This window comes from Myxine glutinosa, chromosome 9 (genome assembly GCF_964187855.1).
Source record: "Myxine glutinosa chromosome 9, kmMyxGlut1.1, whole genome shotgun sequence".
Classification (NCBI taxonomy): Eukaryota; Metazoa; Chordata; class Myxini; order Myxiniformes; family Myxinidae; genus Myxine; species Myxine glutinosa.
The window spans coordinates 26,542,166-26,560,910 of record NC_136269.1 but is presented as its reverse complement, the minus strand read 5'-3'; the positions used below and the strand labels follow the sequence as shown (position 1 = coordinate 26,560,910).

Here is an 18,745-nt window from a genome sequence, read left to right as displayed (position 1 = left end):
TGCAAGAGAGCACAGAGAATGAGAGGGACAGCTCCATACAGTCCCAGTCAGGCTCCCAGCCCCAGAAGTCAGGAGGGAAGGAGAAGAGGAAGATTAGCATCACTCATCAGAGTGCACTTCACTCCAAGAACTTCTTGTAGTTGAAGTAGACAGAGCCAGATCCTGGTGGACACTTCACTGCCACATGCTTGCCATCTAGTGCCCCACAAACGTTGTGGAAGTTCCATCTCTCTGAAAAGCCTTGTGCCACTTCGTTCCACTCCTCTGGTGTCTTGGGACATTTGATCACCTCTTCCATATACTCAGCAATGATGGCCTCACAAGTCTCAGAGACGATCAGGCTGATGGTGTTGTGAGGACATCTGAACTCGTGGACCAGGCTGTGTTAGGATATACCAGTGCCAAGGAACCTCAGGGTGATGGCCACCTTGAGACCAGGTGACAGGGCTTTCTTGAAGAATGTGTCTTTTTTCTGGATCCTTGGCCCAACTCTTCTGACTATCACATGGTACAGGTCAGGTGACACCCTTGCAAAGGACTGGAACTCCTTGGCACTCTCATCTTCTAGCTCCTTCATCAAGGTGTCATAGACACCCATCTCCTGTCTCTTGGAGATCCACCTCCTCACCCAGAGTCTCTTCTTCTTCTTGGCTTTCCTCTGGATCTCTCTTGCCTGCATCTCCTGCAGGACCAGTCCAGCAGCAGCATTGCACAGGGCATGCTGATATCTGAGGACAGCAATCTGCAGTCTCTGTCTTCTCGGTACTCTCATGGTGATGTTGCTTTCTTGAAGGTCAAGATGCTGAATGACTGGAAGGGGTTGGGGACCCCCTTTTTATAGGATTTTTAACGCAACACTTTTACGTGTCTCTTACGGGGCACGTGGCTCTTACGTGGCAACTACGTGGCATTACGTGGTGTATACCTGGCCGTTACCTGGACATTACATGGCCTTACGTGGCGGATACAGCCAATTTTTATGAGGGTCTGACGTGGCGAGTACGTGGCTATCCCGTGGCTCTACGACAGCTATGTGGCCCCTACAAGGCCTGCGGTTTACGGCACCGTTTTTTATTTTTTTTTAATTGGCCCTACGTGGCACTTACGGATAGGCTTTACGTGATAGTGTGACCCCGGCATAACCCTTACAAAAACCTCCTATGATTTATGATGATATGTGACAGAAATATAATGAAAATCTCATTAGATCTCATGAGAAAAATTTCAAGGGGAAATATAAACTTGTTTGTCAGAACAACATTCCATTGTTCACCTGGGATAAAGCAATTATTTTTGCATACTTAGTGGCAGTGTCTGCCACTTAACATTCACCGAGTTGTAAACCTGAAACTTTGTGAATGAATTGGCCAAATATTAGCAAATATCAGTTGGGTTGAAAAATGATCATCCATTTTCCCAAGAAGGAAAAATGCACAAGAATCTAGGTGAGGATGAATTATGGAGAACAGGTCATTCGTCCGGAATATGTTGACTTTTGTTTTGGAACTTTAAAAAATATTTCATCATATTAAAGATCAGTATGCACCCTATAGGTGTGTTCAAATGACATTGGACTAGGCTGAGAAGACCCACCCACAAACTGTGATAAGACATTCTTCGATGCTGTCTCGCTGGGCTTTGGTTAAGGAGGAGCCCTTGGAGATACGATAGATGGTGTGGAGCATGGAGTCAATGAGCGAGGTGTGCAACTCCGTCCCAGAGAAGAGTTGTGCGCAGCGTGTCAGCAAGGGCAGAACCGCCGTGCAGAGATAGCGGTTTAAAGCCAGTGCCATGTCCGTAGCATACAGGATTGGCTGTGACGAGGCATCGGTACATCAGTAATGGAGTTTTTTACAAGCATTGCAATTTCAAAATGAATGAACTTTCTCAATCATAATTCAGTTGTCAGCCTCAAAGCTTGGTCAAATACCATATTTCATCTTCTCTGCCACCATCTTTACCACACAGCCTCGAGCTCCTGCTAATGTTCATTCCTCTGATTTCTCCCAGCCTTGTTTATGTTATTCTTTACCAAACTTTTGAATTATTTGCACCTGTATACTTCTGCACAGTGTGTTCAGAAAGTCCTGTGCAATTTTGAACTTTTATAACTTTTGATGTGCACATGATGGAAACATATTTAAATTGGCAAATTAAATTATAATTCATCAAGTTTTGTTATTGTTGATGCTGTTATTATCTCTGCCGTGGACGGAGGTTATGTTTTCACCTCTGTCTGTCTGTCTGTTTGACTTTGAACAGGATATTTCATAGAGTTGGAGACGGATTCGGACGAATTTGGTGCTCAGGTTGGGTGTGTTCAAAGAACAAATTGATTAGGTTTTGGTGAAGATCTGGATCCAGGTAGAAGATTTAAAAATAATTTTATGTGATTCTTCACCATTGAGAGATGCGACAAAAATTATATACCGTTTAGAGTTATATATATATACCGTTATATACCGTTATATATAACATGATATTTCAAAAAGTTGTGGATGGATTATGACAAAACTTGGTAGATGAGTTGTTTAGGCGACAAGAACAAACCGATTAGATTTTGGTTTAGTTACAGATCGAGATCAGTTCTATCAGTGAGATACAAAACGTAAACTGTTCAGCCTGGCAGGGGTATACGCTCCACCACGTGCCATTCTAGTTAAGGTTGTTGTTATTGGTGTTGTTAACTCCACAATTCCTCTGGGGTTCTTAATCAGTTGGCATTTTCTTACATGGCAATTGCTACATCAATGGTAAAGTCCACCACCACAATTACCACATTTGGTTACCGAACTACGACGATTAAACATTTCACATTTCACCTTGTACCAGCAAAACTCGGCTCCCTGCCGCTAACTATGCTTCAAATGTGCATCGGTTCTTGAAGGAGGTATTCCCAGACAAGTGGAACGGTCGACGTGGACCAATTGCAATTGCTTGGATGCCTGAACTGTTCCCATTGGACTGCATTTTATGGGGCTATGTAAAATTGTTTACTCATCAAAATGACATTTTTGGATTAACTTAGACCAACAATCACAAATGAAATTCATGAAATGACTTGGCAGTAACTAAAGAATCTTTTCAGCCAGTTGGACAATCAGAATGAACGATGTATTATGAAAGATGGCGATTATGTTGAAACCTAAAAATTTGAACTGTATTGAATAAAACTTACATGAATTATTATGCTTTCAGACAACATTTATAGTCTGTTTCTATCACGAGTCCATGAAACGTTGTTAGGGTTAGTGGTTGTTGTTAAGGTTAGGGTTTAAAAAATCGCTCTATATAGCCTAAGGCTTTTTAAAATTAATGACAGTTATGTACAAGTACACATTCGCATAAATAAATACAAAAAAAATCACCAGACATTTAAACACAAATAATAAAACAATTCCGGAAGCGGTCGAATATGGTGGTAAGGCTTCTTCTTCTTCCTGAAGTCATCATACTTAACTCAGAAACGTGATCAACGGCACATTCACCAGCATTTTACCAACGAAAAGGTAAAATGATGATTTGACATTTGTGATGGATTCTGATTTGGATGAAATTGCTTTTCCATTATATTTGTCCTCATTTCAAATATGTTAATGTTTCTTCTTCGCTTGAGCAACGCTGGGTACTCCAGCTATAAACACTTATATACTTTACTCGGGGTATAAATACAAATACAACTTTGTCTGGGGGGAAACATAGGCTATGTAGCCGCGGCCTAATTCGGAGGTGCGGGGGACCAGGAGATGGGCGTAATTCTCTATGTAAATGTGTACCATGTAGCGCCACCTGGTGATGGTGGCAGAGGGTATTACAATTTCTTTTTTTTACCTGTGCAACACTGAGGTTATGAAGCACTCTTTGCATGGGAAATTTTTTCCTCCTTCCCTTCCCTCCCCCTCCCAGGCTAACCCCCACTCTAGCAGGGAAAATGGCCTTTAAAATGCATGTTGTTGTGTTGTTGATGCCTTCCCTCCCCCCACCCCATCCCTAAAATGGATGGGCCTGTCAAAACCACACCTCCCCCCCCCCCCAAAAGATGTACGATTTGCAGCATATATTTCCCCAACCTCTCCCTTCACCTCCCCCTCCCCCCCCCCTTCCACTCGCCCCACCCCCTTCCTCACCTCTCCCTCTCCTGCTCCCTCCCCCCTCCTAACCCCCCCAACACCCCCAGCTCCCACGAAACAACACATACTCCTGCTAGTATGTATATACATAGTCTCCCTGAAATGTTGTGCTATTGCATTTTACATGACTATTTCATTATATTCAAATTCGTTAGCTACACAATGTCACCTGGGTATTCTGCACCATTTCTGTCTTCACATATTAATTAGACATATATATATATATAGACTACACGTGCTCTGTGGATGGGGATGTTTGAGGGTTTCCTCTTGCAGCTATGCTAGCCATAATTATAAGCAACGAGGCCTGCGCAGCATTTTTATATATGACCCTAAGCATGCTGGGTCGTTATAAGCTTAATTAACACATGGGTTACATCTGATTGGAAGCCGTTGCTTGGTGTCCCTCATTTAACCTGGTGTTAAAAATTTTTGTCCACTACCTGTATATGGAATGACTTAAGGATTTAATTGTAATGTGATCGAGCTCTACTTGGCAAACTTCAAATTCAACAGACCTTTGGTTTTTAATGTTAATATTAGTGGGATGTTCATGTATGACATCTTCACAAGATAAGCTTTCAAATATATCATTCATATTCATTCATTGTCCCATTTTATAATATTCTCAGTGGTTTCAGTAACATCTTGTACCTTTGCATTTTCCCAGTTAATACTGTATATTACACCCTCACTTGCCTACACCCTTAACACAAGTGCCACAGCAAACCCATGATTACAATAGTGAAGCTTTGTTTTCAAAACAGAAGTAGCTTACTGTGTCAAGGGAAGCCACCGAACGCAGATCTGGTAAAAATCCAACTTCCAGCAGGTGCAAGAGGAACTGTTTGCTCTCAATACCATATACACGCTCCAGAAAAAGCACCATTGCTGCCTTGTGGTCAGGGCAGAAACCTGCCGACATGTCTGGTTCCCTCACTGAACCATCTGTGGGACATTGCTTACTCTTAGTATTCATTTGCATTTCCATGAAATTCCCAATAAAGTTAGGGAAAAATACAACTACTTCTACTACTACTACTACAATATATCCAACACTTTATTTTGGTCATCCTGTTAAGGAGGAGAGTAACTCACGGGATCTCCTTGTTCATTTTATTTTGGCCTCTGAAAAACTTGGCTTAGCAGTTAGGGTGTCGGCTTGGGATCCTAGGATCCAGGGTTGGAATCCCGGTCGATCGCTGAATTAACGCCATTGGGGTTGACTCAGCCTGTCATCCTTCCGAGGTCGGCAAATTGAGTACCAGTTCACTGGTGATTCCCTGTGCGTCGCAAGAGGCGACTAACAGGGTTGGCGGCAGGAAGGGCATCCGGCCATAAAACATAACTTCAAAAAGGGGACCATGGTGCCCGCAAAAGCCCAACCCCTGCTCTGCGAGGAAAAATGGCCTCTAAAGGTGGTTCCTCTGCAAAACTTGCAATACACAAAACCATGAAGGGAAAGTTTGGAAGTGATGTGGTGCAACCTAGTTTTGCATGCCTGAAAACTTTATTATGCTCATGTATCACATCAGAATTTAAGGGGGCCCAATATTCCCAAACTATTGAAAGGTTTAAATAAATGTTGTTCATGACGCAGAACTGTCCCCAAAATAACTTAGCATGGTGTCTGTCATGACACCATTCTTAACACCACTGAGGAAGAGAACAAGCTTGTTCTCAAAATGTCATGCATTTATAAATAATTTATTCTTTACTGCTCAGTGTGCTCCATTTTACTATTACATTCACAGACAGAATCATATATCCATAACTTGCCTTTTCCAGTGCTTGGCATCTCAAAGGGAATGCTGATGACACCTTCGAGGTCCTCCAGAGGAACAAGAGAGCGCAAGATGGAGCGGATTCGGATAGCTTCACCCTTTCCAGCCAGAATGAGCTGCAGAAACAAAGATTTAAATTATAAAATAAACAAACTAGACGTAAATGATGAAACTGTGATCGCTGGATCTATGGTAACATGTTATATGTCCATCAGCATATCCATTTGTCCATTTGGAGCCTGGTGTTGGCTTAGCTGTTAGGGTGCCGGCTTGGGATCCTAGGATCCTGGGTTGGAATCCCGGTCGATCGCTGGATCTATGGTAACATGATATATGTCCATCAGCATATCCATTTGTCCATTTGGAGCCTGGTGTTGGCTTTGCGGTTAGGGTGCCGGCTTGGGATCCTAGGATCCTGGGTTGGAATCCCGGTCGATCGCTGAATTAACGCCAGGGTGGTTGACTCAGCCTGTCATCCTTCCGAGGTCGGCAAATTGAGTACCAGCTCACTGGTAATTCCCTGTGTGTCGCGAGAGGTGACTAACAGGGTTGGCGGCAGGAAGGGAATCCAGCCATAAAACATTGCTTCAAAAAGGGGACCACGGAGCCCAAAAAAAGGCCAACCCCTGCTCGGCGGGGAAAAATGGCCTCTAAAGGTGGTTCAGTTCAGCATGTCAATATGTACACTTTCAGATGCAACTTCCTTTTGAATCGTTACTTTACAAATGCATGGGAAGTGGTTATGCATGCAACACATGAACCCCTCAAAACACAAACACACACACACACACACACACACACACACACACACACACACACACACACACACACACACACTGGCATTGCAATAGTCTCACATCCCCTTTGCGGTGAAACTAATCACCCACACATCATACTTTGATTAGTTTAACCAATATACTGAAAATTCAAAACAAAAACAAAAGGCAGCAAATATATTCAATCATTCCATACTTGTCACCAAACTTATTTTAATTTGCATAAATTACGTAGTCATCTCTTTCCAATCAACGTACTGCAAACATCATACAAATATATGCCAAGCGCTTTCTTGCAATCTTCATGGAAACACTTTGATGATTTTCGATGTGCTGCATGTAAAATAGTAATGCCATAAGTCTATTAGATTTCAGAAGGTTTCCATCACCAATGGAGCATATCAGGTAGGATATTGCAACATGGACAGTGGTGGTTTCATAAAAATAAAAATAAAAATGGTCGACTCATTGCAGGTTATCTCACCAACAAGACAAAACATTTTTGATAATGATGCAGATGTCTTACATGCATCTCTGGTGCACAGCGGCCTAGAAGGTCAATGAGAGCTGCGTAAAACGTCATGATGGCATTGCCAATGTGGATCTTGTCTTCTTCGTCATCACTGCAGAATATATATCAGAAAAAGGAGAATGAATGACATTGATATTCAAGTGAAAGATCATGACCACATGACCAAGACAGTGCATACATAAGACAGGCTTTTTATGATTGCAAATTAAAAAGCCACAAAAAAGCAAAGGAAACAGGTGAATAACGAGGACTTGGCTACCAGAAAGAAGTGGAAACATCTATTTGAATCACATGATTGAAGTTTAAAACAAAAAGACATTACCACCATACAAGGATGTTTATTTTTCACCCCAGATTTGTGGTGAGCTAAAATAATTTCAATGAAGAAGTGAGCTAAAAAAAAAAATTTGGGGGATAATTTTTTTTTTTTACATTTACCAAAAAAACATTTTTTTACATTTTAAAAATAATTTAAATAAAAATTAATAAAAATAGAAATTTTAAATAATTTTTTTTTCATTAAAATAAACAAAAAATAACATTTGAAATAATTTTCAAAAAAATACATATATATATATATATATATATGAATGATCGTTTTAAGGCCATTTTCCCCGCTAGAGCGGGGGTTAGCCTTGTGGGCCCCATGACAATCATGGTTCCCTGTTTGAGGCAATGTTTTTATGGCCAGATTCCCTTCCTGGCACCAACCCTTAGTCGCCTCTTACGATGCGCAGGGATACGGTGTACCTATTCTAAACCGGGGTACACACCGGTGTTCAAGGTGTGTACCTTGTGTACATATGTATATATACACAAAGAATTAAGTTAAGCACCCCCCCCGTTTTTTTACAACCTCGCACATTACAAGTTTGTTGTCGTCAAAACAGTGTAATATACCCATGATATTGCTATATTTTCTGGAGAAGTGATATTATGGTCACATAAAAACATAACAATCATGCCGTTTTCAATATTTTATTCTGAATAATTTAAGGTGAAATTGTTTGGGAATTTTAGGCATATTTTCACCTCAATTTAAGTATGGAGCTATAGGTCCATCACGGACAGTGTGGATGACGTTTATGTTTTCTAACGTACAGTCATTGTTCTGAGAAGACCTCTAGCGATCTTTGCGTCAATAACGTGTGTAGGACCCACGTGATCGGATCACTGACTCAACCAATCACTTTTTTTCACTTTGATCACTCAATTTCATCAATGGATAATTGCTAATGTCATACCTATCATTATTTGATCTCACATACCTTAGAATATATGCCAATGTATACATATACACAAAGAATATATATTAGGGGGTGCTTACCTTAATTCGTTGTGTAGGGGTGCTTAACTTAATTCTTTGTGTATATATATATATATATATATATACATACATACATACATACATACATACATACATATATATATATATATATATATATACATATATATATATATATACATATATACATATATATATATATATATATATATATATATATATATATATCAGTCACTATGCGACCTTCATATCATCAGTGGAGAACCGCCAGCAAGGTGTCCCATACAGTTTGCGGTTAGGGTGCCGGCTTGGGATCCTAGGATCCTGGGTTGGAATCCCGGTCGATCGCTGAATTAACTGATCGCTGATCGCTGAATTGCTGCTGCACCTTGCTGGGAGCGATACGCACCGCCTGCCACGCGGTGACGTTATCTCTGGTATCCACTCATCATATGGAGTCGACCTGGTTGCGGTTGGGAGTTACTAATAATGGTATCTGTAATCTGGTTCTCCAACCTAATGAGCGGACAACATGACGTCATCGCCATGCACGTCCGCCTTGCCTGCAAAGCTCCAGAGGAACCATCTAGCAGTGCGTCATTACGGATTATAAATACAGATACTGTCACAAGTGCATGCAAAACTCACAGTTACCGACCTGGTTTCGCCCTTGTTGGGGCTTCATCAGGGCAACGCAGTGAGGCTTTCCATACACTTGTAACTCTGTGACCCTTTCGGTTTTTATATCAGTCACTATGCGACCTTCATATCATCAGTGGAGAACCGCCAGCAAGGTGTCCCATAGAGCTGCTGCTGCACCTTGCTGGGAGCGATACGCACCGCCTGCCACGCGGTGACGTTATCTCTGGTATCCACTCATCATATGGAGTCGACCTGGTTGCGGTTGGGAGTTACTAATAATGGTATCTGTAATCTGGTTCTCCAACCTAATGAGCGGACAGCATGACGTCATCGCCATGCATGTCCGCATTGCCTGCAAAGCTCCAGAGGAACCATCTAGCAGTGGTTGGGTTGGAGAACCAGATTACAGATACCATTATATATATATATACACATATGTATGTATAAAATATAAAATTAAATACCGACTTTTCATAAGCCGAATTTTTAGCAAAACTAAATCGTTCTTTCGTATGCAGCACAAGGCTGCAAGGTGGCATCATTGGCTGGGGGCACGGCTATGCCGCTGATGCCATGGTCTCTGCTGGTTAGGGCAGGGAGTTGGAATTTGTTCATAGTGCTGGCAATAGCTCACCTACTCTTCACAAAGGACACCATGGGATCCTTAACATCCACCAACGAATGCTGGTAGATGGGACACCCATTTAACGTCCACCCGATTGATGGCATACACACCCTACCTGTGAAACACCGGGATGACAGTTTATAGCTGGATCGGGATTCGAACCCAGACTAGACAGCTTGGAGGCATGTGCATACCTCTAGGCCATCATGTCAGCCAAGTAAAACGAAATAATGATTATTTAAAAAAAGAAGTAAAACATTTAATAAGAATTAATTTTCTTCATCAAGCATCTTTTTGAGTGCTGATTTTGAAGTGTTGGAATGAAGTGTTGGAATGGAACAGGCCTTACTGCATTCCCCTCACTGCTCTGGGTTTGATTCCAAATCCGCACACTCCTGCAGTGGAGCTCGAGTAAACCTATACAGGGATAAATTCTAACCTTAGAAATGGTCACGACTTTGGCTGAATACCTGAAACTTTGCCTTTGGGCTTATGGTACTCCACCACCATGACCATCATGCTCAACAACTTTAGTACAAACAGTTAAGCTACTTGGCATCATGCAATACAGTGAGACAAGGATGTGTCCATAACTTTGATCCGCTTTGCAATAATCCATAACTTTTGAGAAAAAAAAATACAACATAATAGCTTAGAAGATTACTTTATCTCAGATAATGGCTGACTGACTGTGTGAATGCTGGGCATGACTGATTACATGTTCTGGTGGCCATCATTGGATGGTGATGGTCCATCACATGCAGGATCGTTTGATGTTCTGATGGCTTCTTTGATGGCCCCCAATAAACCATGACCACCTTCACCACGTAACGCTGGACCGAAACATTCAGGTCGCCGGATGAGGAGACGCACTACGACATTGGCGTTTTCCTCCACACTCTCTCCTATAGGCCACATGACATAGAACAAAATCAGCAAGCTCATAAAAATGGTTTAATATGCCCACATATTATGACAGAAATTGATATATGAGAAAACATCAAAACTCAAAAAATCTAAAGTAAATAATAAGTAAAAAGTAAATAATATGTAAAAATGCAAATCTCATGAAGCACTTCAACATTTTATGAATTAATAAGTGCACATGTACACTGTACAGTATGATCCGAAGCAAAATATTTCACCTTCATTTACAGTGCCTACAGAAGGTCCACACCCCCTTTCAAAATTTTCACCTTTTGTTACCTTATAGCCTGCAATCATATTGCATTAAATCAGACTTTTCCACCTTTATTTACACATCGTAACCCACAACCTCCAAGTGAAAAACAAATTCTACAAATTTCAGATAATTAATTAATAATATAAAACTAGAATATCTTGGTTGGATAAGTGTCCACCCCCCTGAGTTAATACTTGGCGGAAGCACCTTTGATTGCAATTACAGCTGTGAGTCTGTTGGGATAGGTCTCTACCAACTTTGCACACCTTGATTGAGCTATATTTATCCATTCTTCTGTACAAAACTGTTCAAGCACAGTGAAGTTGCGTGGGGAGCGTTGATGGATAGCAATCTTCAAGTTATGCCACCGATTTTCGATTGGATTTAGGTCAGGGCTTCGACCGGTCCACTCAAGGGCATTTATCTTTTTGTTCCTTAGCCAATCCAGTGTAGCTTTCGTCGTGTGCTTCGGGTTGTTGTCATGCTGAAAGGTAAACTTCCGTCCCAATAATTTCAGCTTTCTTTCAGAGGGCAGGAGGTTTTCCTCTAGGATTTTTCTGTATTTTGCTCCATTAATTTTCCCTTTTATTTATTCACCCTGCCATATACATATATACGTATATATATATATATATATATATATATATATATATATATATATATTGTTACGGTACGCGGTTAAGGGATGGTATGTTTGCCGAGCGGAGGCTCCACGACCGAACAGTTGTTCGCTGACTAAACCCGATTCACCCAAACGTTGGCCGTATCGCGCCACAGATATTCAATGTGGAAAAGACTAAGACGACGAATGCAAAGAGGAAGAAGAAGAAGACGTACAGAAGAGTAACGGGGTTTATTATTATTTACACACACATAAGCAAAAAGAGCAGTCACGGGTATTTACAGCGGACATGAAAAAGCAGGTAACACAGTGCAAATTACTAGCTTATACTGACTTAGTTTACTACCCAGGACAGCACGAACAGAACAAACTCACGTACGCAAATGGATGGAAGGGTAGGAATCGTTTGGAGGGATGAGCAGGTGGGATCACAGGGCACAGCGAGCAGGTCCACTCCGGGCGGGAAGCGAGGAGCCGGCAGCTCCTTGTATTCGGCTTCACAGCGCACGCCGGCAGGGTCACTTGGCTGGTTGAAACGGGGCTGGTTGAAGTGGCTCTTTGTCAAAGGCTTTTTGTATCTCTCACGCAACTCCGGTGCAACTCTGAACTCTCTCCCGGTGGACTGCCAACCCTCTTACGCACCTGGACTCATCTGCCGTATCTCTCGTGTAGCTTGTCCCAGCGCTCGTCGCACCCTTCTGTCCAAACCTTCAGCGCGGGTCTGACACGCCCTCCTCGGTTTCGGTACCGCCCTCTCCCCCCGTGCTCTGTTTCGTGACCTTGTATGGTAATCCCACGGGCTTGTCTCCTTATTTGGGCATGGCGCCGACGGCACGCCCCTCGTGGCGAGCCACGGGCTTGTTTCCTTATTTGGGCATGGGGCTGAACAGCCCCGCCCTTCGTGGCGCGCCCTGGGCTTGCCTCTCCCTGGCGACCCCGCCCCTCCTGTTCAAACAGAGCACGGAGCACATATTCACTATCGCAGCGAAATGAGAGGGCGTGCACCCCACGCTTGTGAACTGCTTTACCCACAGATGGAGAGTTTGGCTGGGAAATGGAATTATTGAAGGGGAGCTATTCTTAATTGATTCGGTGCAATGGAGTGTCATTCTAATGGAAGACAAGGCCTTACTCTAAAACACATAATAAGATATAAGCTACTGAACAAGGGTTTTATCGTGTCCTTCAATGTGGTGTTTCATGGAATTAACTACCGAGACGCCCTTTTTACCTTTACACAACTCTGGAGACAGGAGGGGCCATATCCAACCAATGTTACACAACAATTTACCACTACAATACACACAATCAAAAAAAAATGCAATCCTCATATCCACAACATATATATATATATATATATATATATATATATATATATATATATATATATATATATATATATATATATATATATATATATATATATATATATATAATATATATATATATATATATATATATATATATATATATATATATATATACATATACATATATATATATACGTATATATATATATATATATATATATATATATATATATATATATATATATATATATATATATATGAAAACAGTGCCTCCTGGCTTTAATGGTGAGCAAAAACCATGGATTAAACCACATAATCCACAAGGAACAAAAGCCTGTCTGCCACCCAGACCCTGTTTAAAAGGGGGGAGAAACCTTCTGACTCCTCCTCATTTACCTGCTGCAATAGTTCTAATAATTGAGAGCTTCATAAAAGATGTCATCTCAACAAATTACCACCAACAATAAAGGAGAAATTTAAAGAAGGATTTACATGTAGAAAAAATACCCACCATTTACGAAGACGGCAAAACGAAGGAAATCAAGATAACGTTCGCCTTCCACAGGGTTCCATCCAATATCAGGGTAACCTTTGACCAGTAGCAGTGGACAACTCTGAAGACCACATCTAGCTAAGTAACGCACAACCTGAGGGGCACAACAATAAAATAAGTGGGATCAAAGTCGTTGTTTTGTACACACCCTGTGGCTGCTGAATGCATCATATTTCTGGAAGTGTGTCTGTGCCGCCAATGCAATGCTCCTGTTACCAGATAGCTGGTACTCATTTTGCTAACCTCAGAAGGATGACAGGCTGAGTCAATCCACCTGGTGTTATTTCAACAACACAACAAGTGCTCGAACCCAAAACCCTGAGATCTTAAGCCTTAACCACCTTAACCATGACATAGCTGTGAGGCAGAGAGGCAGCTTCATGGAAGAGGTAAACAGCAACAGATGGAATGTTCCAGAGACTGAAAACTCAATGGTAAATCTGTAAATCACTGTACAAGTGAGTAAGAATGTTGAATTTTTAGTAAGTAGGCTTTCATAAAGTTTTAGTTTTGGCTTCCTGTTGTGCTAGTGGAACTAAAGGTATCATTAAAATGCATCCCTATGTCAAGACTTCATGTGAATATATGAGTAAAGCTTCTGGAGTCTAAAAAATTTACATTTGCTTCCTGAATGTGTGTACCGGTACTATATTTTAGCATGTTAAGTTTACGAACCGAATGTGCGCACTGTTGGTGTAGTGTAAGGGTCGATCGGGTGAATGACCTTTTCAAGATCTGGTTCCCGCAAGGCCAGTGCGAGCTCGTTGTTGTCCATAACAGAAGCAGCGGCCACATCGAGGGGAGTGGAGCCACGCATGGAAGGGGAGGCTGCAAGACAAGCCGAACGGAACACAACACCGGAACACTGAATTAAAGCTTAACATTGATTGCTGCAGTCTGTGTTTCAAAAACAATTATTAATTACATGTGAGATAATTCAAGCCCAACAGTGATGTGTATTTAAATTCTATTAAAACATTTACCGGAAGTCTTCATCAATGAATGGCGTACAATGTGCTTGGTGCATAGTACCATAAGGTCTCCATATGAGGCTCGGGTAAGAGCTAACATCAATCACAAAAAAAAAACAAAAAAAACCGACACACAAAACATACAATAAAGGGAGCGGGAGACAAGATGGGGAGAGAGAGGGAAGCACACAAGTACAACAGCAGAGAACAGGGACATCGGGAGATCTGTGGGAAGGAGAGGGCTTGGGGGGAGGAGGCATGGGAAGGAGGGGGGGAAATTTTATAGTGAGGATTATTTGTGGCTTTGGGAGAGATAGAAGTTGAGGGAAAATTTCCCTATGGGAAGTGAGAAAAAATAGTTGAGCTTAGTACCGGGTGATTTGTTTTACTCGAGAACCCTAAATAATTCCCATACACTAACAACTATATCAGCTAGGAACCTAACTAATATTTTGTGTAAATGTAGCCTCATGTTACAGAAAGAAGTCACATTATCCACACAATTGATTACCTCAAATGAAGTGCTGAAAGTGTCCATCACCATGTTGCAGGTACAAATTCATTCTTCGTTGCTTGCTCTTCCGACACAGAGTGCATCATTTCTTGGGGGATACTACTGATTGTGTCACTGATTATTGCTTTTAATTCACCAAGAGTGCATGGATTTGTAGCGTACACTGGATCCTTCAAATATCCCCAGAAAAAGAAATCTGGTGACGTAAGATCCGGGGATCGAGGTGGCCATAATGTCTTGGACACCACACGGTCACCAAAGAGTAGCCTAAGTTTGTACATTCTGTATCACGAAGTGCGACGCATGACACCATCTTGCTGAAACCATCCTTGGTTGATTTCGTATTCCGTAAGGTTCCCAAGAATCTCATGGATTATGTCGATGTAACGTTCTGAGTTTACTGTTTCTGAGGAGAAAATTGGGCCGATAGTTCTTTGCCGACTTTCTGCGCACGGAACACCAATTTTCCCAGAATGCAATGGCCTTTCATGAATTGCATAAGGTTGTTCACTTAGCCATAAACAAGTGTTTGGTGCATTTACATGCCCGGAAAGATGAAACTGAGGGAGCTGCGCTCCAACGCGAGTCGAAAGAAGTGACGCGACCAAAGACGGAATTCGTCCAAGTTGCTTTATTAAAACAAAACAGCTCAGGTATTCTGACAAAAGCCCGTTTATCGGGCAGCAATATATATACACACTTATGTCGGGAAGTTTGCCCGGCAAAAGCTATACCGGGCATGCCCGGGTGTCAAGGGCGAGCCTTGGAAAGGCGAGTCTGGACCTGCCCGGGCGTGTTTGGCTGCGGCCTGGCAAGTCGAGGCTGGGCGTGCCCGGGCGCTCTGGACAAGCACTGGAAAGGCGAGAGCGGGCATGCCCGGACGCTCTGGGCGAGCCCTGGAAAGGCGATAGCGGGCATGCCCGGACGCTCTGGGCGAGCCCTGGAAAGGCGATAGCGGGCATGCCCGGACGCTCTGGGCGAGCCCTGGAAAGGCGATAGCGGGCATGCCCGGACGCTCTGCGCGAGCCCTGGAAAGGCGAGAGCGGGCATGCCCGGGAAAGACGAGACCGGGCGTGCCCGGGAGGTTCGGGCGTGCCCGGGAACAGTGAGTCCGGGCATGCCCGGGAGAGGCGCGTCTGGCCGTGTTCTGGCCGGTGCAAGGCGATTGTGTGCATCCAGCGGTAACCGCTACAAAACCATGCTTCATCTTTTTTTTAAACCCCATAACATCCAAAGCATTGTCTTGTTCTCTTACCCTCCGATGGAGACACTCACAGTAGTCCACGCGTTTCACTTTATCCTGCTCCAGTAACTGATGCGCTGCATGAATTTTGTCCGGACAAAGTTTGAGTGTCGTGACTGCCTTCCTTGCATTGTAATATGAACAGTGAGCTTGTTGTGCTAAACGTCTCAGAGATTTATTTGGGCTTGCTTCCATTCTTTTCCACTCTTCATCCACTTTCTCTGGTGCAACAACATTTGGCTGGCGCACGCGCTTTTTGTCCCCCGTCGCACCGCAGAGCGAAAGGGGGACTATGGTTTTCCCCTCCGTCCGTGTGTCCGTCCGTGCGTGCGTGCGTGCGTGCATGTGTGCGTAAGCGAAGGACCGAATTCTAATTTGGTGTGTGGGTGCAACCCACGTCAAAATCCAAGATGGCCGCCGCCATGTATGTCTGATGCCATGTATGTCTGAACCTTGTGAGCGGAATATCTTGAATAATAAGCGAAGTACCAACTTCTAATCTGGTGTGTGGGTGTATCTAGGCACAAGGAAGAATGCTATTGAAAATTGGGTCGCCACGTCAAAATCCAAGATGGCCGCCACCATATATATGTCTGAACCTTGTGAGCGAAATATCTTGAAAAATAAAAGAAGTACCAACTTCTAATCTGGTGTGTGGGTGTACCTACGCACAACGGAGAACGCTATTGAAAATTGGGTCGCGACGTCAAAATCCAAGATAGCCGCCTTGCGTCTTCCACTTTGTCAACTCGCATCACTTCACCGACGGGGGACCTAGGCGTATCGCTTGTTAACTTTCACGTAGCCTGTTTCTCTGAACTGCTTCACCAGTTTCCATATCACCGATTCTGAAGGTATCTTTTGACCACCAAATCGACTTTTAAATGCAATTTGACATTCCCTAAAGGATGTATTTAATATATCAAAATATAATGTTAAATCACTGTTGCATTGAGATATTATCAAACCAGCAATCCGCCGTCTTCTGTTCACTTCCGGATTCGGGAGCAAGATCCGTGTCGATCGCATTTTAAAATCATAATTGTATTGAGGAATTTCCTGAAAATCTACCTACCTTACGACACCTGCTGGGACTGTAAGATGTTCCACAGGAAGTTATTATATTTCCGTTTAGTAAAATATGCAACGGTAATGCTTACTAAATGCTGTTCCCTTATCATGTGACCAGATCCTCAGCTGTGATTGGCATACATTTGTGGGGTCATACGGAGAGACAAACACTGTTCTATACGGCATTGCCCTATGGGCTACGCCGTAAAAGGAGAGAAGATGGTTGTTGCTGTTGTTTCGTATACAGCTTGTGGCTGCTTGTTGCGTCATTTCTCTGGAAGCATGTTTGTGCCGCTGATGCAGTGCCCCAATTACTAGCGAGCTGATACTGAATTTGCCGACCTCAGAAGGATGAGAGATTGAGTGAATCCCCATGGCATTAATTCAGTGACCGACCAGGATTCAAACTCAGGATCCTAGGATCCCAAACCAGCACCCTAACCGTTAAACCAACACCAGGCTAGAGAAGATGGTAAAAGACTACAATCTAAAGGTAGGAGTTGGGGGTTAATTGGTGTAATAAAGATTGTAAGTAAGGATGGGAGATTTCAGGAATCTTGAGAGCTTTCGTTTACACAGAATCCAGGAAGATTGATGTGATTCTCGGATGTCAGGTCTTAGTGAAGAACAGTACTCCGCTGAGCTATCGCCAAAATTCTTATAGACTGTGAGTCGTCTAATTATTCAAGAAAAGAGTTGTAATGGCAAAGGGTGCCCAGTCTAGGTCTGAGTTCAGAGGCCAACTTTGCTTTGTGGTTACCTTAGAAGAGATCATGGCTGATGGTGAGGCCTATAAGTTTAAGAGAATGAACCTGGATGACCATGGGAATAAATATATTGGTTCGTTTGACAAACCTCCTGGAGCTAAAGAGGTAGACTGTGAAATTTTTCAGGATTTCTTTTGTTTTTTTTAAATATATTTTTCTGGACACAAGATCGAGGCTCGTGTAAGAGCTAACATTAATCACAAAAAGATAAACAGACACATAAAACATAAGATAAAGGGAGCGGGAGACAAGATGGGGAGAGAGAGGGAAGCACACAAGTTCAACATTTGAGAGCAGACATCGGGATGTCTCTGGGAGGGAGAGGGCTTGGGGAGAGGAAGCACGGGAAGGGGGGGGGGGGGGGTGGGATTGGTATAAAACACATGGACACTGCTAAGTCTTCCAGGAAAGAAGTCGGAATTTCAAAAAAGTGGATCTGGGGTGAATTAATGGGGGTAGAAAAGATCAAGGTTTTCGATGGGGGAAGATAAGAGATGGTGGTGAACAGCTGTTTTAAAGACCTGGAGGGAGGAGTGGGATTGAAGCGAGTGAGGGAGTTTGTTCCAGAGGCGGGATAAAAGAGGAATGAAGGAGCGAAGGTGAATAGAGAGTCTTGATTTTGGCAGTTTAACCATAAGAGGGTTGCAGGCCGATCTTGTGCGTCCTGCAGGAAAATTTAGGGGACAGAGCTCAGACAGAAATGGGGGAGCTAGGCTGGAGAGGAGTCGGTAGAAGAC

General features: G+C 42.8%; 1 protein-coding gene across 1 annotated transcript in view; it reads right to left on the bottom strand.

Moving 5' to 3' along the window:
• LOC137435793 (ryanodine receptor 2-like) overlaps window positions 1-18,745 on the bottom strand; it is a 633,328-nt gene that overhangs the window by 388,079 nt on the left and 226,504 nt on the right. The window contains exons 44-50 of the mRNA XM_078785085.1: window positions 14,167-14,270; window positions 13,401-13,536; window positions 10,493-10,679; window positions 7,217-7,313; window positions 5,910-6,030; window positions 4,909-5,078; window positions 1,594-1,814 (exon numbers count right to left, since the gene is read on the bottom strand). Of these exons, the coding sequence (XP_078641211.1) occupies window positions 1,594-1,814; window positions 4,909-5,078; window positions 5,910-6,030; window positions 7,217-7,313; window positions 10,493-10,679; window positions 13,401-13,536; window positions 14,167-14,270 (1,036 nt within the window). The remainder of the gene's footprint in view (window positions 1-1,593; window positions 1,815-4,908; window positions 5,079-5,909; window positions 6,031-7,216; window positions 7,314-10,492; window positions 10,680-13,400; window positions 13,537-14,166; window positions 14,271-18,745) is intronic.